The sequence below is a fragment of the Mauremys reevesii genome, linkage group 8 (genome assembly GCF_016161935.1).
Source record: "Mauremys reevesii isolate NIE-2019 linkage group 8, ASM1616193v1, whole genome shotgun sequence".
NCBI lineage: Eukaryota > Metazoa > Chordata > Testudines > Geoemydidae > Mauremys > Mauremys reevesii.
This window is the reverse complement of record NC_052630.1, coordinates 52,583,675-52,604,293: the sequence shown is the minus strand read 5'-3', so window position 1 is coordinate 52,604,293 and position 20,619 is coordinate 52,583,675. Positions and strand designations below refer to the sequence as shown.

General features: G+C 53.8%; 1 protein-coding gene across 1 annotated transcript in view; it reads right to left on the bottom strand.

Moving 5' to 3' along the window:
* Positions 1–9,314: 9,314 nt before the first annotated feature.
* QSOX1 (quiescin sulfhydryl oxidase 1) overlaps positions 9,315–20,619 on the bottom strand; it is a 45,390-nt gene continuing 34,085 nt past the window's right edge. Inside the window, exons 9-13 of the mRNA XM_039484752.1 lie at positions 17,150–17,272; positions 16,842–16,989; positions 15,562–15,738; positions 13,574–13,860; positions 9,315–13,393 (exon numbers count right to left, since the gene is read on the bottom strand). Of these exons, the coding sequence (XP_039340686.1) occupies positions 12,842–13,393; positions 13,574–13,860; positions 15,562–15,738; positions 16,842–16,989; positions 17,150–17,272 (1,287 nt within the window). The 3' untranslated portion in view covers positions 9,315–12,841. The remainder of the gene's footprint in view (positions 13,394–13,573; positions 13,861–15,561; positions 15,739–16,841; positions 16,990–17,149; positions 17,273–20,619) is intronic.

The following is a 20,619-nucleotide window of genomic DNA, read 5'->3' as shown; positions in this document are numbered from 1 at the left end:
AAGCAGCACCAATTAGCAAACACCAGGGTGGAGCCGTGCCTCAGGAGAGGGGCTATATGTGGGTGTGCAGAGAAACACAGCACCCCTTTTTCAGCAGCAGCCCCCTTCAGGAGAAGGAGGAAGAATCCGAAGAATGAACCCCAGAGAGTTGATGCTGTGGGTGAGAAGGGGGTGGATGACATGGTCGGGGAGGGAGGAGAGGAAAGGCTGGAGGAGGATCATGGAGAGACCATGTAATGCAGGGGGAAGCAAGCAGCACAGAGAGACCAGCAGAAGGGTGGGGTCAAGGTGGATAGAGACACCTCAACCTGGAGAGAGGAGGGGTTGGCGAGAGGAGGGGGATGATAGCATGGAATGAGAGCAAACGTGGAAGAGACACAGGATGAGGAAAGAAGATTCTACTTTTCAAAGAAGGGTACAGAGCCAAGGGAAGGAGAGAGAGAGACCCAACAGCAAGGTCTGGAGATGGGAGGGCAGAAGAACAGGAATAGGGCCCAGAAGAGAGAGTCTGAGGAAACACACACCATGCAGGTTAATGAGCTGAGCGCCATCCCTTCCTGCCCCTTCCCCTTGTCCTGTTCCCATGGCAGACATGCCGTCCCTTTGTCCATTTCAGGAGGACAGGCAGGAGGGCTGTTCTGGGCACTCGCTGTCAGGCAATTGCTGCCCACTCAAGATTCTGTAGTTCACTAACTGGAGAAAAAAGGGACCAAAGGAATAACCTAAAATGCTCCGGCAGGTGGGGGCCCGGAGACCCTCCAGAGACTTGAGCTGTTTGTCCAACACTCGAGCTGGGCAAAGGTTTTTGGACTAACAGTTTAATTTCAATCGACCCCAAACTATTCATGAATTTGACACAAATCTTTTCAGACATTTACAAAATGGCTGCAGGAGGAGATGGTGCTCCCACCCTCCCATAACCTTTAGCCTAGTGATTAACGTACTCACCTGAAACGCGAAAGACTCAGGTTCAACTCCCCACTCTGGTCCAAGAGGTGAACTGCTTGGTAATAGTGACCATAATGTGATTAAATTTAACATCCTTGTAGAGGAAAAATACCAAAGAAATTCACCACAGCAGCATTTAACTTCAAAAAAATGGAACTATCCAAAAATGAGAAAGCTAGTTAAATGGAAATTAAAAGGAACAGTCACTAGAATAAAATGCTTGCAAGCTGCATGGAAACTTTTTAAAAACACAATAATAGAGGTTCAAACAAAATGTATCTCCCCCCACCTCCCCAGCAAAGAAGACAGTAAGAGGAACAAAAAAGTAGCACCATGAGTAACCAGCAGAATAAAAGAGGTGGTTAGAGACAAAATGACAGCCTTTAAAAATTGGTAGTCAAATCTACTGAAGAAAATAGAAAGGAGCACACACTCTGGCAAGTCAAGTATGAAAGTGTAATTAGGCAGGCCAAAACAGAATTTGAAGAGCAACTAGCAAAGACGCAAAAGCTAACCACTAACCACAACAATTTTTTTAAAGTGCATCAGTAGCAGGAAGCCTGCCAAACAATCAGTGGGGCCATTGGACGAGCAAAGTGCAAAAGGAGCACTCAAGGATGACAAGGCTGTGTGGTGGAGAAACTAAGTGAATTCTTTGCACCGGTCTTCACTGCAGAGGATGTGAAGGAGATTCTCACATCTGAACCATTCTTTTTAGGTGACAAATCTGATGAACTGTCCCAGACTGAGGTGTCAGTAGAGGTGGTTTTGGAACAAATTGATAAATTAAACAGTAACGAGTCACCAGAACTAAAAGGTCTTCACCCAAGAGTTCTGAAGGAACTCAGTTATGAAATTTCAGAACTACTAACTGGTATGTAGCCTATCACTTAATTCAGCCTCTGCACCAGATGACTGGAGGATAGGAATGTAATGCTGATTTTTTAAAAAGGCTCCAGAGGTGATCCTGGCAATTACAGGCTGGTAAGCTTAATTTCAGTACCAGGCAAATTGGTTGAAACTATAGTAAAGAACAGAATGATCAGATATGCAGAGGAACATGATTTGTTGGGGAAGAGTCAATGTGGTTTTTGTAAAGGGAAATCATGCCTCACTAATTCTTTGAGGAAGTCAACAAACATGTGGACAAGGATGATCCAGTGGATATAATGTACTTGGACTTCAGAAAGCCTTGGACAAGGTCCCTCACCAAAGGTTTTTAAGCAAAGCAAGTGGTCATGGAATAAGAGGGAAGATCCTCTCATGGGTCAGTAACTGGATAAAAGCTAGGAAACAAAGGGTAGGAATAAATGGCCAGTTTTCACAGTGGAGCTACATATATTGTTGGGTCCTCACAGGATCTGTACTGGGACCAGTGCTTGTCAACATAGTAATAAATGATCTGGAAAAAGGGGTAAAACAGTGCGGTAGCAAAGTTTGCAGTTGATTCAAAATTACTCAGAATAGTTAAGTCCAAAGCTGACTGCAAAAGAGATCTCACAAAACTGGGTGACCGGGCAATAACATGGCAGATGAAATTCAATGTTGATAAATGCAAAGCAATGCGCATTGGAAACCATAATCCCAACACTACATACAAAATGATGGGGTCTAAATGTGCTGCTACCATGCAAGAAAGAGATCCTGGAGTCCTTATGGATAATTCTCTGAAAACATCTGCTCAGTGTGCAGCAGCAGTCCAAAAAGCTAATAGACTGTCAGGAACCATTAGGAAAGGGATACATAGTAAGACAGAAAATACCATAATGCCACAATATAAATCCATGATACACACACACACACCTTGAGTATTGCATGCGGTTCTCATCTCATCTCAAAAAACCACAACCATATTAGAATTGGAAAAGTACAGAGAAGGGCAACAAAACTGATGAGGGGTATGAAACAGCTTCTAGGTGAGGAGAGATTAAAAAGAGTGGGACTGTTCATCTTAGCAAAAAGACAACTAAGGGAGGCTATAGACCTCAATCATAATCAGGAACGATGTGGAGAAAAAGTGTTATTTAGCCTTTCACATAACACAAGAACCCAGGGTCATCCAATAAAATGCATAGGCAGCAAATTTAAAACAGACATAAAAAAGTACTTCTTCACACAGTCAACCTGTGGAACTCATTGCCAGGGGATGTTGTGAAGGCCAAAGGTATAACCAGGTTAAAAAAATAATTAGAAAAGGTTATGGATGATAGGTCCATCAATGGCTACTAGCCAAGATAGTCAGGGACACAACCCCATGCTCAAGAACAGATCTGAAACAGACTTTTGATTCACCAAAAATTCAGGAACATTTCAGATTTGGTTTGCCCCAAACTGATTTTTTTTCCCCAATTTTTCTGAACTACCACCAAACCGAAATATCAGTTCTTCACCCTGCTCTACCCAGGGACCCCTGATTGGCTGAGGGGACTCGCAAGGAGAGATGTCACTTACTGCTAAATTGTGCATTCATAGTGAGACGAAGTCATTAATAACTGTTTGGTGGCTTATGTGACATGAGCTGCGGGATCCCACAGGGCAGGCGTTTGCATCAAACACAAGTGGCCCCTTTGGACAACTCTGCACAGTGGACTGCGCACATTGATAGGCTGAGCAAGGATGGAGATGGCATAATCCGTTCCCCCCCCTCGAGGCAAAGCAGAGCACGGTGCTCTGGGAGAGCTGTGACTGAGTCCAGGACTTCCATCTCCAGGCCTGTCTGTCTAGCTAGCACCTTTCACCTGTATTAAATGCACAGGCAAAGAAAAGCTGAGCTTAGGCTTCCTTTCTGTTAAATCAGCTGTTGCTTTAAGTAGGACAGTAGCAGTGCCCATGATAACCAGCCTTTTCCATGCAAAATGTCTGGATTGTAAAGAGCAGCAGCCCTTCAGCGGTGTGTAGCATTCCGGGAGCTAACTGGACTCAGGGTGTAGTTTCCAAGTCAGCCTGGGCACAAGGCAGCGGGAATGATGGGCATCCCCCAGCAGGTCTCTGCCAGGAAGCTGGACACCAAGCGTAATGCTTGGAAGAAGCCATTAGGCCATGTGAGGAGGGGAGGGGAGGACTTTGCAGCAACTCGGCTGCATTGCCCTGACACTAACAGTAGCCAACACAAATGGTTCCAGCTCTTAGCCACGAGCACTTCACTGCTAAAACAGCCTATGGAAAAGGCAGGTCAGGGACTGTCCCCTACAGCTGGCTGGGAGATACTTCAAGCTGAACTTGGGGTATTTCACTCACAAAGCAGCCCTCCTTTCCCCTCGGCCCTGCCCACTTGATGGAAGAGGGGACCAGCTGGTGGGGAGGGGAGGACCCCTTAGGTTTATAGATAATGCTCACAGGCACCCTGGGGAAATCAGGGTGAAAGGCGGCAGAGGCAGTAGCAGCCCTGCTAATGACGAGGATCCACCCCATCTATCAATCACAGGGCTGGGGAGGGGCAATGACGGACATGAATAGTGTTTGGGGCACACAGCCCCTGGCAGACGTTCTCTCTGGATACAGGGCAGCCAGTGTGTCCACAGGCTTTGCACAGATGTGCCAAGAGCTTGATGCTCCTATGGGAGGCTTCCCTTGTGGCCTCCGGCAAACCCTAAATTCTAGGGGAGCGGGTGGGGCAGGTGTTGCAAAGGGGAGATAGAAGCATTTGCTTTCTCCATTTCATCAGGATGATTTCCCCACTAGCAGCAGGAGGGCAGGCAGAAACAGACTAGATTAAGTACCCTTTGCTGGAAAGGCTGATACTTTATCCCCAACCCATACGGAGGGTATTGATGGTGCAGTCCAGGGTTCAACAGGTGAACTGTTACGTTGAGGGTTGGGGGAAACCTCCTTGCAGCTAATGGGCATAACAGCCTCCATTCAGGATCCATGTAAGAAGCATGTCAGCTCCTTTATGGAGTGAGATAGCTGAAACAATAGAAGTCACTGCACAGCCACAGGCAACATTCCAGGCTGCTCAAGAATCTGAGTTATGTGGGCAGAGGGTTTCCTTGGGACTGAGTGTAAATGCAGAGGGCTGGGTGAGTGAGGTTTGTGTGCATCTGAGAAAGAAAGAAAGAGAAGCACACAGAGAAGGCAGCAAGGGAGCCTCAGAGACAATCAGGGAAGTGTGACCCTGATGAAAAGCTGAGGACAGCTTTTGGACTAAAGACTGGCTGGAAAGAGGCTTGGAACAGTGAGCAAAGAAATGGTCTCCTGAACAACGGAAACTGTGATTCCTGCTGTGTTCAGGGAAACAGGACTTTATGTGACTTCTTTGTAACTTAACAGGATTGCAAAGAAATACTTGACTCCCTCATCAGTTTCTCCTCCTACAGGAGCAACTCTCAGAGTCCTGAATACTGGATAATCGCATAGAAAGAGGTATCCGTATGATGAAATGGGGAGAGGCTGAAGACCATATATTGGGGTTTCCATCCCCTGGGGAAGGGTTGGGAGACACCAGCCTTTTAGTGCAATCTGCCCCATTGCAAAGAGCCACACATTGTTTGGGGAGTTGCTGGGGTGGTCGTGGTGCAAGAACCTAAATAGAAGAGCTGCTGTGCTAGGGCTGATTCAGCAGAATCCAAAAACGGAGTGACGCCATCAGAGGCAGGGGGATCACCCCAGCCCCTCCCTTCTGTTGGGCAAAGGAGTTTTAACCAGTGGCTCCCAGGAGCCCTCCCACCCCCCTGCAGCAACAAGCTGCTCTCCCCACTCTAACACCCCTCTCCCTGATATAAAGGCAGCCAGGCTAATTCTAGGCCATGCTGAGCCCTCGCTGGCCACAGAGCCTCATCCTCTTAATGCACTCTCAGAATAGGAGCGAAAGCAAGGGAGGAGGCCTAGTAGGTTGGCACAGCCGCAGGCAGAGGCCCCTGGCCCTCCACTTCTAACTGACAGAGTCAACACTAACTTGGTGATTTCTCTTCTACCCCAGCCCTGTCGCTTTGGAGACCCACTAGCCTGCCAGGGGGCAGCTCTGCTTCCATTTAAGCCCTCACCGCATCCAGACAGGCAGAGAAATTGCAGGGCTAGAAGCAGGGGCGGCTCCAGACCCCAGCACACCAAGCGCGTGCTTGGGGTGCCATGCCGCGAGGGGAGCTCTGCCGGTTGACCTCCCGCAGGCATGCCTGCGGAGGGTCCGGTGGAGCCGCGGGACTGGCAGAGCGCCTCCCGCGGCATGCTGCCCTGCTTGGGGCGGCAAAATGTCTAGCGCCGCCCCTGGCTAGAAGGGACCCAGAACTGGCACCTGCCAGGATCGGGACCTGCCTTCCCGCTCTTACGCTGTGGAGAAATTCAGCCCAAATCTACCCACCCCATCACCGCCCAGCCAAAAATGGACTTAGCCTAGGGGGGAGGGAAGTATTGGTCCCATTTGGCAGATGGGAGCTGGGGCACACCGAAGTGAAGTGATTTTCCCAAGGCTATGCAGGGAGTTGGTGGCAGAGCAGAGAACCAAACCCAGAACACCTGAGCTCCAGGCCTGTGCCTTAACCACTAGGCAACCCTTCCTCCCCAGAGGAGGGGGACCACCTGTGCTGCTTTGAGTGTGTGGGTGGGGGCAGGTGCTAGACAGAGCCCCCAGGAGGTGGGGAGCAGAGAGCGAGATGGGAAAAGGGACACGGGTGGGGAGTAAGGACTTAGAGAAGAAACAAGAGTGAGAGAAAGGGGAAGGGAGAGCGATAGGAAGGGAGAGGGGAAAGACTCCTCACTGCTTGCCCTCCCATCTGCCTTCTTCCCACAGCCACCAGTGGCCCTCAGCTCCCAGACAGGCCGTAAGCAGGTGTGAGGCACAGTGCGAAGGACCCAGGTCCCCCTGCGCCCCATACCAACCAGAGCCAGCGCACCCCACTTCCTGTGATACCTCTGGGTCTCCCCTATCCCCACCTGAGCAAAGTGAAGATGTCAAGAAAAAAGGCTCCAAATCGGATTGACACCCACTGCCCCCCTTAATAAAGTTTATTATCAGCCGGTCTCTAATCCTTTTAAATCCCCCGCAGTGGGGGGAGGGCCGGGATTAGAGGCGGCCGGCGTAATCCCAATGAATTTGTTACAGGAGGATTTAGCCAGCGCCAGGGGAGCAGATGGCCTGGGACCAGCTCTGGAAAACAACCATTTTCCTTAATGATTTGTAACAAGGATAAAAGGGCAGGAGAAATGGGGCCAGCAGCTCTGGGGAGAGGTGGGGCATGGGGAGAAGGGGCCACAGTGCAAACAAGAGGAGGTGACATGGGTTCATTCAATCCCTTAGAAACCAACTGAGACAGTCAAAGCCCCAGCAAGATGCACAGTGGGGAGGGAGGAGACGCTGCCTGCCCCAGCCTCCACGCTCAGCATCCCGGGCAGCAGCACACACCCGTCCCTGGAGAGAGGGTACTAACAGTGCCTGGTGACAGCACTGCCCAGCGTGCCCATGGGAAGATGGGAAAAATGCTTTCTGGTGCATCCTCACCCTATATCCAGGCTCCCTTCCCCCCAACATCCCGTTTGGGGCAAGGGCATCTGATTGCCCTGACAGTGCCATGGAGGAGTCCATATGCCAGGGCAGAGCCTGCTCCCAGGTGCCCTTTGAAGTGAACTGAGCCCTGGTGAAAGGGACCAGAGGCAGCCAGCCCGGGGGCAGAGAACTCCCTCTACTTCCTTCCACCACAGCTGCCAGGGCAGGGGCAAGCTCCCCCCACCCCACCCCACTAAGGTGCCTCACCACAACACACAGGACCCACACTAAGGTGGGCAGGTGGCTCAGGCCAGGAAGCCCCACCAGGATCTGGTCTGTGCTGACAGTGGTGACATGAATTGTCCACCAGGAGCTGAATGGAGTCCCACCAACTCAACGGACACAGGCCCTGAACAGCTGACAACTGGGTGTGGCCCAGTCAGCCCCCTAAAGTAGAATCAAGCTGGTGACAGGTGAATGGCTCCATAATCCATTAACAATCCTCTCCCCTTTCTCATTCCCTGCTCATCAAGGACCAAAGACAGCTGCGTGCTCTCATATTCAGGAGAACCAACTGCAACAGCCAACCTACTGCTCCAATACCAGGGCAGCACTCCAAGCACCTGGGAGCCAGGGAGACCAACTAGAAATGGCCAGGTAAGGTGCCTGTGCTTGGTTCAGCGCTGCTGGGGTGCTAAGGGCTGGAGAGCAATGGGCAGCCACGTGCCTTGGGCTAGTCTGCAGCCAACCAGGATGGAACTCTGAAAACAGCTGAGCCATCCTCTCTCTGCCAGGCCAGGCTGAGTGATGCAATCTTCTGCTGGATTAAAACAAGGCAAGAGAGAGCGAAAGGAAGGCTATTCCTGGCCCTTCCCAGGTGAAGTTGGTGCACAGGAGAAACAGGACTTTAAATCTCTTTGGGATGGAACATGGCAGAGGGGAGCAGAGCACAGGCGGGGTGGAGAATCAAAGGCTACACTCCTTGTAAAAGGGTTGCTACTTTAGATGACAAATGATACAGTGTGGTGCCTGGCTTTGAGCGAAGCCTTGCTGAGTCCTGAGGGTAGGGCAGGAAGGGCCAGAGGTGAAAGCAAGCCGGTACGGTACAGCATGGCATACCGGCAAGAGCTGGTGCGCCATGCCAGACTGGACCAGCTTCTTCGGAGGTGATTTAAAGGGCCCAGGGCTCCAGCCGCTGTGGGGAGCCCCGGGCCCTTTAAATCACCTCTGGAGCCCTGCTGCTGCTACCTCAGCCCTAGCCCCACCACGCCGGGGTAGCGGTGGCAGGGCTCCGGAGGTGATTTAAAGGGCCTGGAGCTCCGTCACAGCTGGAGCCCCAGGCCTTTTAATTCACCCGAGCTCCCAGCCACCTCTGCAGCTGGAAGCTCCGGGGTGATTTAAAGGCCCGGGGGCTCACAGCCACAGCCGGAGCCCCAGGGCTTTTAAAACTTGAAAGGCCCGCCCCTTCCAGTTGAGGCCACACCCCACCCAGAACTCCGGCGTATGGATAAGTCTTTTAAGTTACTTTCACCCCCGGGGAGGGCCCATGCACTGGAGGGTCCTGCAGACAGAAGAGATGTAGGGATGTGCATAGATTTCTTTTGACAGAGGGGAGTCAGAAATCTTTCCTCAGACCCCCTCCCTCCAAGCCAAGAAGGTGTTCAGTAGCACACAATGCATCATCGGATTTGCACTGGGGATGCAAAAAGAGGTGGTCACAGGGCCAGGAGGGGGCTAGTGGAAGGAGGCCAGGAACAGGAGGCCCAAGGAGAGTTGAGGTGGAGAAGAGACAAGAGTAAACAGGGCATGAATGAAAAGCAGGCGGGTCCCTAGCCCACTCAGCTCCTTGGCTGGCCCCACTCGAGTTCAGCAGATGAGAGTCACGCCCTGTGTTGCACTGTTCTGCGTCACAGCAATTCAGACCCACACACTTTAGACACACACGTGATCCAACACAGCAGAATGTTTATTAGCAAAAATAATTTATTCCACTAACACAAGCATAGACACTGCGCACAGAGACCCTGGCTCTTTCTGGCACAGCAGCCTGGCACTGGGAACAGAGCACAAACCAACCACCACTTTTAAAGTGAAGAAAATGAAACCAACCCAACCCTCTCATAACAATTAAAGATAAATGTTTCTCCTCCACCCATCCCGGAGCAGAGCATCCTGCAGACCTCAGCCTGGGGGCGACACTCTGAGCTAAAGGTCTGGGTTGGGACCAGCCAAGTAGGGAAGCCGCTCTGCCCCTTACAGCAGACTGGCTGAGACAGATAATGGTGCAGCACCCCTCCCCCCACCCAAAGGAATCGGTTCTCTCCAGTGACACACAAAGACCCATGATGCCAGGCAACATGGAAGGGCATGTGTGACCCCATCATGTGATGTCAGAATTCCTTTGAGGGCTATTTCCAACCCACAAACACCAGCTCATGAAGGACCAGGCATGCAGCAAGCTGCTTCAGATGCCAGGCCAGTTCAGATGGTTGAGGAGTGCCCATTAGTTCTGAGTGGGCTAGCATAGCTTCTCACGGGCACAGCCCTGGGAGGCTCAGATACATTCCAAGCCCCCTCCAAAAACCAAAATCCAGTAGCCCAGCAAGTTGGTCCCCCCAGCTCCAGCCTGTAGATGGCAAAAGGAAGGTAACCGAGTAAAAATCAGGGAGGAATCCACAGGTGATCTCAAAGCCAATATTTTGCAGCTCAGGAGTCCAGATTTTTTTTAAAGGCACATTTCAGAAAAGAGCAAAGAACTCAGCTATCCCAGTCTGGGCTTAAGAAACATCCCGGCAGGCTTAGGTCAGATCCATCAGGACAGCACAAGCCCGTGGAAGGGAGAGACACAGGAGCCTCACCACTCCCAAAGGCAGGACCGGGTTACACTGGACAAGGCAGAGAGCCTCTGGGCAGGAGATGTTCTCAAGTACCAAGTGGGGGATGGGAAGGGTGATCGTAGATTGCTCTCCACCCCCAAATTCCAGGGCTGTCCCCATTTCCAGGCACCGGTTCCTCCCATCCTCCTCCCCGGTTTTGGGATGCAAAAAGAAACAATAAAAAAGCGGGGAGATGACAAAAACCAGGTCAGGCTGGGTGTCACTCATCATTGCTGTAGGAGCCCCACCAGTGGCAGTGTGAGTACAGATCGGCCAGTAGCATTTTTACAGCTGTCTGACCAGGGCTAGACGCCAGAGGCAGAAGCACAGGCAGCCAATCTACATTAGCTCTCCACCTGGCGATGGAGCACAAAACCACACCACAGACAGCTAACCCAGCAGGTCCCCCAGGGCAAGGTCTGCAAAGGTGACTAGTGATTTCAGATGCTACACTTGACACGCCTTGAAAGGGGCTGGATTTCCGCCTGTGACAGTAAGGCCCTTTCGAGGCCTCTCAAGCAGGCTAAACAAAATCCCTGGTAACTTTTGAAAAGCTTGGTCCTAACTTGTAACTAGTTGCATGCACTCTTTGAAGAAAGCCTATGGGTACCTGGGGTTACTTGGATGGTACCAGGAGCTACATTCAGAACAATCAACAAGCAATGCTCCTTCACCCAGTGTGCAGCCAGCCTCTGGATCTCACCAGCCCAAAGGTCATTTGCACAGTGCTAGACAGTCCCTGCCTTGCAGACCTCACTCTAAATAATACACAAACAAAAGGACAGGGGATGGGGACCCAAGAAGAGCTGGCGTATGAATGGGGATAAGTTAAGTGACTCTTGCAATGCCAAGATTTGCATTAGGATTCTCTTTCCTCAGCTCAACGGTGACTCCAGTACAATGGGTTTCATAGAAAGGTTGAACAAAGTGACAGCATCTGCAGGCCGGTGAGATACACTAACGCTAGGGGTCAGAGATCTAATGCCCTGGGCTGACAGTGCTCACTATACAAGGATGTGGGAGGGAATATTTCCAGTACTGAACAAGCGCCCAGGTGCATCTGGGAAACTTGTGTCCAATTCTGGGTGCTTGGATTTCAAGACCAAAACACAGCACCCAAATGCATAGCTGGGCACCCTAATGGAGGCGCCCATGCTTGCATGCTGAAGCAGGTGGGAACAAAGTGGAGTAATGGAGCAGCACAGGACTTCCTGGTAGGTTCTATGGCTTTTCATTGTACTAGGGGAATTTGGCTCTAAGGCTGGCCCCACCCACGGTGCCAAAAGGAAGAGTTCCAGTTTCTTCCCAGTTTCACAGACTCTATACTATAATATAGGCTTGGGGGGACTGGCAAAGCCCACCACCTCCTCCCACTTCTATTTTTAAAGCATGAAGGTAGCAGCAAATCTGCCTGCAAGACTTTCAGAGAGGTGGCTCGTTGGCCCGAGCATGCCCCCAGCAGGTGAAACACAGCACAGGCTGACACAGAACCCTGCCAGCACTAATGCCACCACGCCACATACAGAGGAGAAGGCTGGGGACAGCCTCAACATGACAGGCCAAGGTGGCACAGAATTAGATGCTCCAGCAGAACGGTCTGTGGTCAGACCAAGGGTCCGTGTCCTTTCCCACCCACCTCTGTGCCCATGTGCACTCTGGGCTGCAGAGAGGCTGGACGTAACAGCTGTTCTGGGCTAACAGAGCAACTCCTCCCCTGCGAGCCCTGAACTTCAGAAGCCAGATGCCGATTGGTGAGTCTGACCCCTGTGGCCATTTCTCTCTGTCTCTCTCACAAATGCAGAGCCAGCATAGAAGGAACCCAAGAGCGTGGAGCAGGTGGTATTTCAAGACAGGATTGAGATGCATTAGGATAAGGAGAGCAGTGGCTCATGACACAAATAGTACATGGGGGTGGGGAGGAGTGTTACAGGTCAGGATTACGGTGAACTGGCTTAGCTCTGGCTACACGGCTTCCTCAGCACCTGTCTGTGTTATGTGTATCTCCAGCCAGTGGCACTGCCGTCCCTTATTTGTGTGGGTGGGTGACATACACCCTGAGTATAGTGTGAGAGCACCTTGGGTTGGGTAGGTTAGCGATCCTGGCCTACAAGAGTGAAGGAATCATCTGGCAAAGAGAAAGTTCTGCACCCTCTGGGGCAGCCTGGGCGCTTTGGGCTGGATTCACTTTCACCGCAGTGCAGCAGGAAACAGACCAGAAAGGAGACTCCCCCCAATCCTTACCAGAGGCTGAGCTACTGTAAACAGGGAGGCAGCTAGAACTCCCCACACCTCTCCCAGTTCACTCCGTCCTCCAGCCCCTCACCCTGACCCGACAGTGGCTCTGCTAGAGGTCTCTGAGGAGCTCAGGTGGCTTGGTAAGGCTCTTGGATCCCAGAAGAACACCCTGCCATATCTGTCCGATGGGCGGTCCCATGTCCGTGTAGCCAGTGGTGGCAAGATCCAGAAGCCGTCCAGCTGCACCCACTGCCCTAGCAACCCTGACAGAGAAAGTCAGACGCTTTTCCAGCCACAGACCCCCGGAAGGAATCGTTAGCACTTGACCTATACCATCACCCCCACCCCGTGGCACCCCCTAGCCTCACGCCGTGGGGAAGCCGGGGCGGCCCTTGCGGTGCCTCGTGCGCATGCGGAAGAAGGTGTACATGCCCAGCAGGCACATGGAGGAGAGGAAGTACAGGATGATGCACAGGCTGACGTCCAGGCGGGAAAAGCCCACTCCCAGCATGCGGAACCAATGGTTCCTCCTCAGGGCGTCCCCTTCGTCCTCCTCCAGGGCCCCGATGAGCTGCTTGGAGCCCAGCCCCCGCCGCCTCAGGCGCTCCCAGGCCGCAGCATAGTCAAAGGCCTCATGGCTGTTGTCCGCCAACAGCAGCGGGATGGTGTCCCTCTTGCTCAGCCGCCGCCCCTTGTTGGCCGCCGCAGCCTTCAGGGCTTTGCTCTTGTAGTGCAGCTCGCTGAAGGAATCCAGGTCCACAATGTCCTCCTCCAGCTCCTGCATCTTGGGGTTCATCCGGACAATACTCGGCTTCCGTGGCCCCAAGATGCCTCGTCTCTCCGAGCCACCCACCTCCATTCCCACCCCTGCGCCCTCGGGTTTCCCTGGTCGTCTTTCTTCCCCGTCCTCTTCCCCCTCCCCATTCCCTCCTCTCTTTTCCCCCTCCCCATTCCCTCCTCTCTCCTCCCCCTCCTCTTTCTCTTCCCCATTCCCTCCTCTCTCCTCCCCCTCCCCATTCCCTCCTCTCTCCTCCCCCTCCTCTTCCTCTTCCCCATTCCCTCCTCTCTCCTCCCCCTCTTCCTCCCCTCTCCCATTCTCTCCTCTCTCTTCTTCCTCCTCCTCCTCTTCTCTCTCTTCCCCGTCACCCATGGCCCACTCTCCAGCTCCCTCCTTTGCCTCCCGGCTGCGCCTGACCACCAGAGCCCTCTCGGGCTCCGTGTAGTCTAAGAAGATGTTGGCCGGGGAGAAGTGGGCCTTGAGGAAGCGCAGCACGGCTGCCTCGTCCCACACGTGGCGCCTGTTGACCACACCGTGACACAGAGGGCACAGTTCTGGGGGAGGCCACTGCAGCTTGGGGAATTGGGGGTCCTCGGTCTCAGTACCTGGATAAATCAGATAGAACAAAGGCCTCAGACACAGTCCCACCAGGGGCTCCAGAAGCAGGACAGTCCCAGCACAATAACCACAGCATTTAACATCCACCCCATAAGCCCTGAAGGAAAGGGAGTAGGCTCTGTGCCTTATGGATCTTACAGACACACCCCAAGCCTGCCCACAGCCCTCCAGCCTTAGCCGGCTCTCCCCTTGCTAGCGTGAGACTCCCAGCAGGGAGCACAGTTCCAGTGGGATTCGCACGTTGCCCTGACCGGGAGGTCATGCACAACTCGCTTGCAGGAGCAGCTCCACTTGCCCACGTGTCTTTCAGCCACCCTGAGGGGCAGGGAGCAGGCGTGCAAGAACCCCCAGCCTACCAAGTGCCAAGAACAGGCTCTTGTAGCCAAGAGCTGCAGCCGCTTGAGACTTGGGAGTCTCCTCCCTGCCCCCCCCCCCAATTGACCGACCGGAGCAGGGACCGTCACCCCACAATGGGACCAAGGCCGGTAGTTTCTCCCAGGCTTCAGTGGGCTCTTCCCTCTTCCTGCCAGAGTCCCTGGGTGTCAGCCTGGGCCACATCCTTGGGCCATGGGCGTTCCAGGTGAATGCTGTGAGCTGGGGTGGAGGGTGCTATGCCTAGGGTGACCAGACATCCTGATAAAATTGGGACCGTCCCGATATTTAGCTGTTTGTCCCACGTCTCGACCGATTTTTGGTCGGGATGCAATTTGTCCCGATATTTCGCTCCACTGGCAGCACTGCCCCCCTCCCTCGCTGCTCCACTGGCAGCACTTTTTTTTTTTTTTTAAACACCTCCGCCGGTGGACCCCCCCCATGTGTCCCGATATTTTCTCCCTCTCATCTGGTCACCCTAGCTATGCCCCACACCTGGGGAGGCTGCACTGACAAGCAGGAAGTCATTGCCCCCTTCCTTCCCCTGCCTGGCCACTCTTGCTCCCTCTTCCTTCTCAGCTGCCAGCTGCTTTTGTCCCAGCTCCCCCTGAACTGGGCTCTAGAAGCTCGTGTGCAAAGGGGGAGGGGCAGCGTCTGCACACGAATGGAGCATTTGGAGAATCGTCTCGGGAGCAGGGTCCTCCCAGGGCACGTGGCAGCTTTTAAAGCCCCCTGCGGGAAGCCAGATAAGATTTAACTGCCTCTCTGGGGCGGTCTCTGGCTCAGCACCACCAGCTGCCTGTTCCCTTCACCTCGGGGTCTGCGATCTCTCCCCACGGCCTTCCGCCAGCCCCCTGCCAGGCTGCAGAGTTAACCCATGGCAACCCGCCTCCTGCTTTCAAAGGAGAAATGAACGGACAAAGCTGGCCCGCAGCATGCAGGCAGAGCGCTCTCACAGCTCCCTGTGCCCGACTTCCCCCTTCCGCCCGGCTCCCCCCGCAGTTATCAACCTGCGAGGAGAGACGTCCCCTCACTGCGCAGCAGTGGCAGGGCAGGCACAGGGTTATTGGGGAGCTGAGTCAGCCCAGCCTATGCTTTACAAGCCAAGGCACCAGCCGGCCCATGAGGTTCATCTCAAATTCCAACCCCGCTGCAGTCAGCTGTCCCCAAGACCCTGTCCCCCATCCCTCCCCAGATACGGCCAGAGGGTCTGGACCCCCTGCACTGGGGGCTAACTTCTCCCTCAGGCACCTCGTTCCCCTCCTTCCTCGGCCAACACCAGCCTCACCAGCAGGACACCCCCTTCCCCACCTTACCTGCCAGCCGAGCGTTGACCCGGTTGTGCCTTGACCAAAGCCAGAGGGCTGCCTCATTCACGCTTCTCACTTTGTCCATGGACTCCGCTGCCATGCCCTCAAAATGCTGTGCGCACTCCCGGCAGCCAAAGAAGGACTGGACGTAGCTGCGCATAGCGCCAAGGACCTCGAGTGGGCCTGGAGGGGGAGGTGAGACAGCTCATTCGGCTGGGGAAACCCTGGCAGCTCAGAGAAGCACTGTGCCCGGCGGCCTCCCTGCCGTCCACACTGCCCAGAGGAACCCAGGTTCTTTGCAGAGTGCTAGCAATCCAAGGCCGGGTGGGTCCACAGGACCAGCCAGCTCAGGATCACAGTGCCACGGAGCAGGTGGCCTCAGCTACACTGAGAGGGCTGTGTGAGGCCCAGCACAGGGCTTCCAGTGAAGTGTGAGACGCTTAGAGCATTCAGCCCCACCTGCACCGGGAGGTGCTGGCATGGCACCATGGGACACCATGGCACCATGAACCAGGCTGGGCAAGGGGATCCTGAGGGAAACCAGCAGAGATACCAAAGGTCGGCTCTGCAGTCGGGCTTGTATGTCCTGTTTAAGACCCATCCCCTGTGACCCAGCAGGCCCTGGGGCTAGTGTTCAGCTGTCACTAAAGAGCCACACTACAGAAGAGCTAGATACTATTATTGCTAGCTGTGAGCCAGAGCTGGGGCTGGGGCTGGCTGAGCAGAGACAGCAGCACATTTGGCCCTGGGGCAGGACAGAGCGCCATGCGCAGCTGATTGATGAGAAGATGCTAAGATTCCACACGGGAGCGCAGCCCCCTTGGCTGGCTGGGAAGCTCAGCGCTCTGACCCAGACGTGGGAGAAGTGGCAGCCAACCACCTGACATGAGAGCTGCAGAACGCTCATGCTGGGGGATCCAGCAAGCCACAAGATACAGGCTTTAGATACAGGTGCTAGGCATGCAAGGTGGGGTGAGAGACGATTGGGGCATTACAATGGGCCACCTAGTGTGGGGCTTACCAACTCCATGGCTACAGGGAAAGGCTGGAAGGGCTTTCCAAGCAGGGACTGCAACCCTTCTAAAACCCCAGGACTGCCTTCAGCTTTCTGGCCGGAGCCTACCTACACTCCCTATCCCATTTCCCATGGAGCAGCAGCTCCCGGAAATTCCCGAGCTACGGCCAAGGGGAGCTATCACGGTGGTTCCCACACTCCTTTCTCTATGGCCAAGAGCTAGATCATCCAGCACGTTCAGAGTGGGACGCGCATGGGGTCGTGTGTTTACCTGTGCCCAGCCTGCGGTGTCTAGTCGCCTGCACTGTCAGGAGGTGGAAGAGGGTCCAGAGGGAGCAGGGGTAGCCTCGGAAATGAGGTTCGCTTCCTTGGCAACCCACCCATGTCACGTTGTTCGACAGCACCGCCGGGGCTTGACCCTGATGGGGAGAGAGACAGGCAGACAAAGAGTAACAACCTCAGGGCTAACGTGGTGGGCAGGGGAGGGAGAGCAGAAGGGGACTGAGAGAAAAGGACTGTGGGAGGCAGACGCGTGCACACACTGCAGGGCTAAAGGGAAATCATCTCTATGTCACCCACCTCTTTTCTGTTGGTCAACACCAACTCCAAGGCACTGTAGGGAATGCTTGATTCTCTCACGTTCCTCAGCCACCTGTCCACAGAGCGCAGGAAGTTCCGGACAAAGGGGCGGCCAGGAAAATACTACAGCAAGAACAGAGCGAGGAGGAAATACATTTACCAACAAAAGCCTTGCTACCCATTATGGTCGACGTGAACCCAGGCATGGGAGAAATTCCTGCTTTGATTCCAGGGGACATTTGGAGACCTTTACTGAGCATGATGGCTAATAGGACACCAATCATCCTACAGTGATAAAGTCAGGTTCTTAGCAATACTATCATGTCTCATATGCCCTTTGCTAGCCTCTCTCAGGTGGGAAATGGGGTGAGACCCAGATTGTGAGAAACTCTCGGCGACTGCAATGCCAGCCTCTCCCAGCAGGAGTCACTGCAGGGAATGGTGCAGGAGCACTGGCTGTGGGGAGCTCACAGCTACAGTACTCTCAGGCTGTCCAGCTTGGTATGAAGCCTTCCCCCAAAGATCCAAGCAGCCAGCACTGGGAAGCCCTTTCATTTGTATTCAAGCTGTCACCATTGTGAATAAGTCAGCCCTGTGGGCCAACAGCCAAGATCCAAATCTCAATCGTAACTCCAAATAGTCTCCGAGGAACACGAAAAGCTACTTTGACAATAAGTCAACACAAATCCGATTAGTATCAGCACTTTAAAACCGCAAGCACTCCAGGGAGGGGGGGAGCGAGTGATTGAAGGAGGGGAAGACCCACCTCAGGGACAAACATAAAGAGAGGAGACAGTGTAGGTGGGTAAAAGCAGGAAGTGGGGACCCAGGAAAGTGCGGGGGGAATGAAAGCAAAAGGGTCTAGCCTCCATGGATACCCCGTTATGCTAGACAATAAACAAACACAGGGAACTGACATTTCTGCTGAGGAGCCCCCCTCACCCCTCCAAATCTCCTTTCAAAGGCTCCCAGGGGATACTGGAGATTTGGGGTGAGGTTTAGCAGGTGACCCGTTCTAAAATAAATGCTTCTCTCCCCGCAGGCCTACACGTCTCTGGGAAACGCAAGATTTAAGGATCAGAGTCTGGACATCCAGAGAAGGCAAATTCCCTGCAACTGTCAGGAATGTGGGAATCCTGGTGACATTGCTCCGTCTAGTGGCCTAAATCTGAAACACCTTGCACTGAGCACAAAACTGTTTCCTCTAGACTATGGTACACACCCAACCACCAGACTGAGGAGGCAGAAGGGGGAGAGGTTGCAAGAGAATCATTCCCCTCCCCATCTATACCTCCACATACACCCATTCCCCTTCCCCTCCCACACACTCCATTCCATCCACACACACACCCACGCCCACCCCATTCCCCTCCCCATCCAGCCACACCCCATTCCATACACACACACACCCATGCCCCTCCCTACCCTTCCACCCCCCCATGCCACTCCCCATCTATACCTCTACACACACCCGTTCCCCTTCCTCCCCACCCACATCCCATTCCAACCACACACACACCCATCCCCCTCCCCACCCTTCCACGCCCCCCATCTATACCTCTATACACACCCGTTCCCCTTCCTCCCCACCCACATCCCATTCCAACCACACACACACCCATCCCCCTCCCCATCCACTCACCCACTCCATTCACACCCACATCCCATTCCAACCACACACACCCCATCCTCCTCCCCACCCTTCCACGCCCCCCATCTATACCTCTATACACACCCGTTCCCCTTCCTTCCCACCCACATCCCATGCCCCTCCCCACCCTTCCACCCCATCTATACTTCCAAACACACCCCTTTCCCTTCCTCCCCACCCCATTCCATCCACACACACACACACGCCCCATTCCCCTCCCCATCCACTCACCCACACTCCATTCACATCCACATCCCATTCCATCCATTCACACACCCATTCCCCTCCACACCCATTCTCCTTCCCATCCACCCACCCACACTCCGTTCCCCTCCCCACCCACACCCCATTCCATCCACACACCCCATCCACACACACTCCCACCCATTCCCTCCCCACCACTCCACCCCCATGCCGCTCCCCATCTATACCCCCCACTGACACCCCATTCTCTCCCCATCTTTACCTCCCACACATACACCCATCCCCCTCACACCCCATTCCCATTTTCCCCCCCCCCCAACATCTCTGCACTTTGCAAGGAGGGAGGGAGCTTGGCTGGTGAACTGGGTTCCTTGTGCTATTTCAGTCTTGGACTCTCTGTTCCCTGCATCTGAACAGCTTTGTCTCCTAATCTGGAGCTGCATTACTACAGCTGTCTGACACCAAACACATTTCACAGTATAGACTGGTCCTCTGAAGGTTCCAGAGCCTGGGGGGCTGGTGTAGCAACACCCCCCACCTCCCCCACCCCAGCTGCCCTTCAGCTCTCTGAGGGTCGAAGACAGCCTGGACTCTCCTGGGGGATTGTATTTTGAAGGGGAAGGTGGCAGGGTGGGGTATTCATTTAATGAAATCTTCCGTGCTCAAGAAAGTGAGAGAGATTGAGAGCATTAGCTAAAGCCAGGCCACAAGCAGGCTAGGTGTTAAGCAAGCTTCAGCACAACCATGCCAAAGCACCTCAGGTCTGACTCACACGGCCACTGGCTATTCTAGTCCTGCCCTCCTCACACACTCCCTTCCAACGCACCTCAGTCCTGCCCTGCACCATCCCTGCTAGTCTAAGTCCTGGTCCCTTCACAGGCACAGCCGGCCAGTTTTGTTAATCATGCAGCAGTTGGGCAATTAGGGAAAAAGTAATAAAGGTCTAAGCTGAGAACCCAAGACTCATTGCACTAGTGACCCACATTTAGATTAATAGATTTTAAGGCAAGAAGGGACCATTACAACAATTTACCTGACCTCTTGCATAGTGCTGGCCACAGAACCACACCCAGTAATCTCTGCATCAAGCCCATAACTAGAGCATCTGCTTTAGAAACACATCCAGTCTTGATTTAAAGGCTTCAGGTGACAGAGAATCTACCCTGTTCCCAGATAAGATGTTCCAATGGTGAATCACCTTCATTTCCAGCCTGAATGTGTCTAGTTTCTGACCACTGGATCTCGTCAGGCCTTTTTCTGCTCCATTAAAGAACCCTCTATGATCAGAAATGTCTTCCTCACATAGGCACTGACACTGGGGCTGGAGCACCCATGGGAAAAAAATGGTGGGTGCTGAGCACTCAGTGGCAGCCCCCCTACCAGAACCTCCCCCAGTGCCTCCTGCCTGCTGGGGGGCCCCCGCCAATCAATGCTTCCCCCTCCCTCCCAGTGCCTACCATGGATCAGCTGTTTCGCGGCATCAGGAAGCGCTGGGGGGAGGAGTAAGGGTGCAGTGCGCTCAGGAGAGGAACAGGGCAGGGCGGGGCGGAAAGAGGTGGGGCAGGGGTGGAAAGAAGCAGGTGCAGGGATGGGGCTTTGGGGGAAGGGGTGGAGT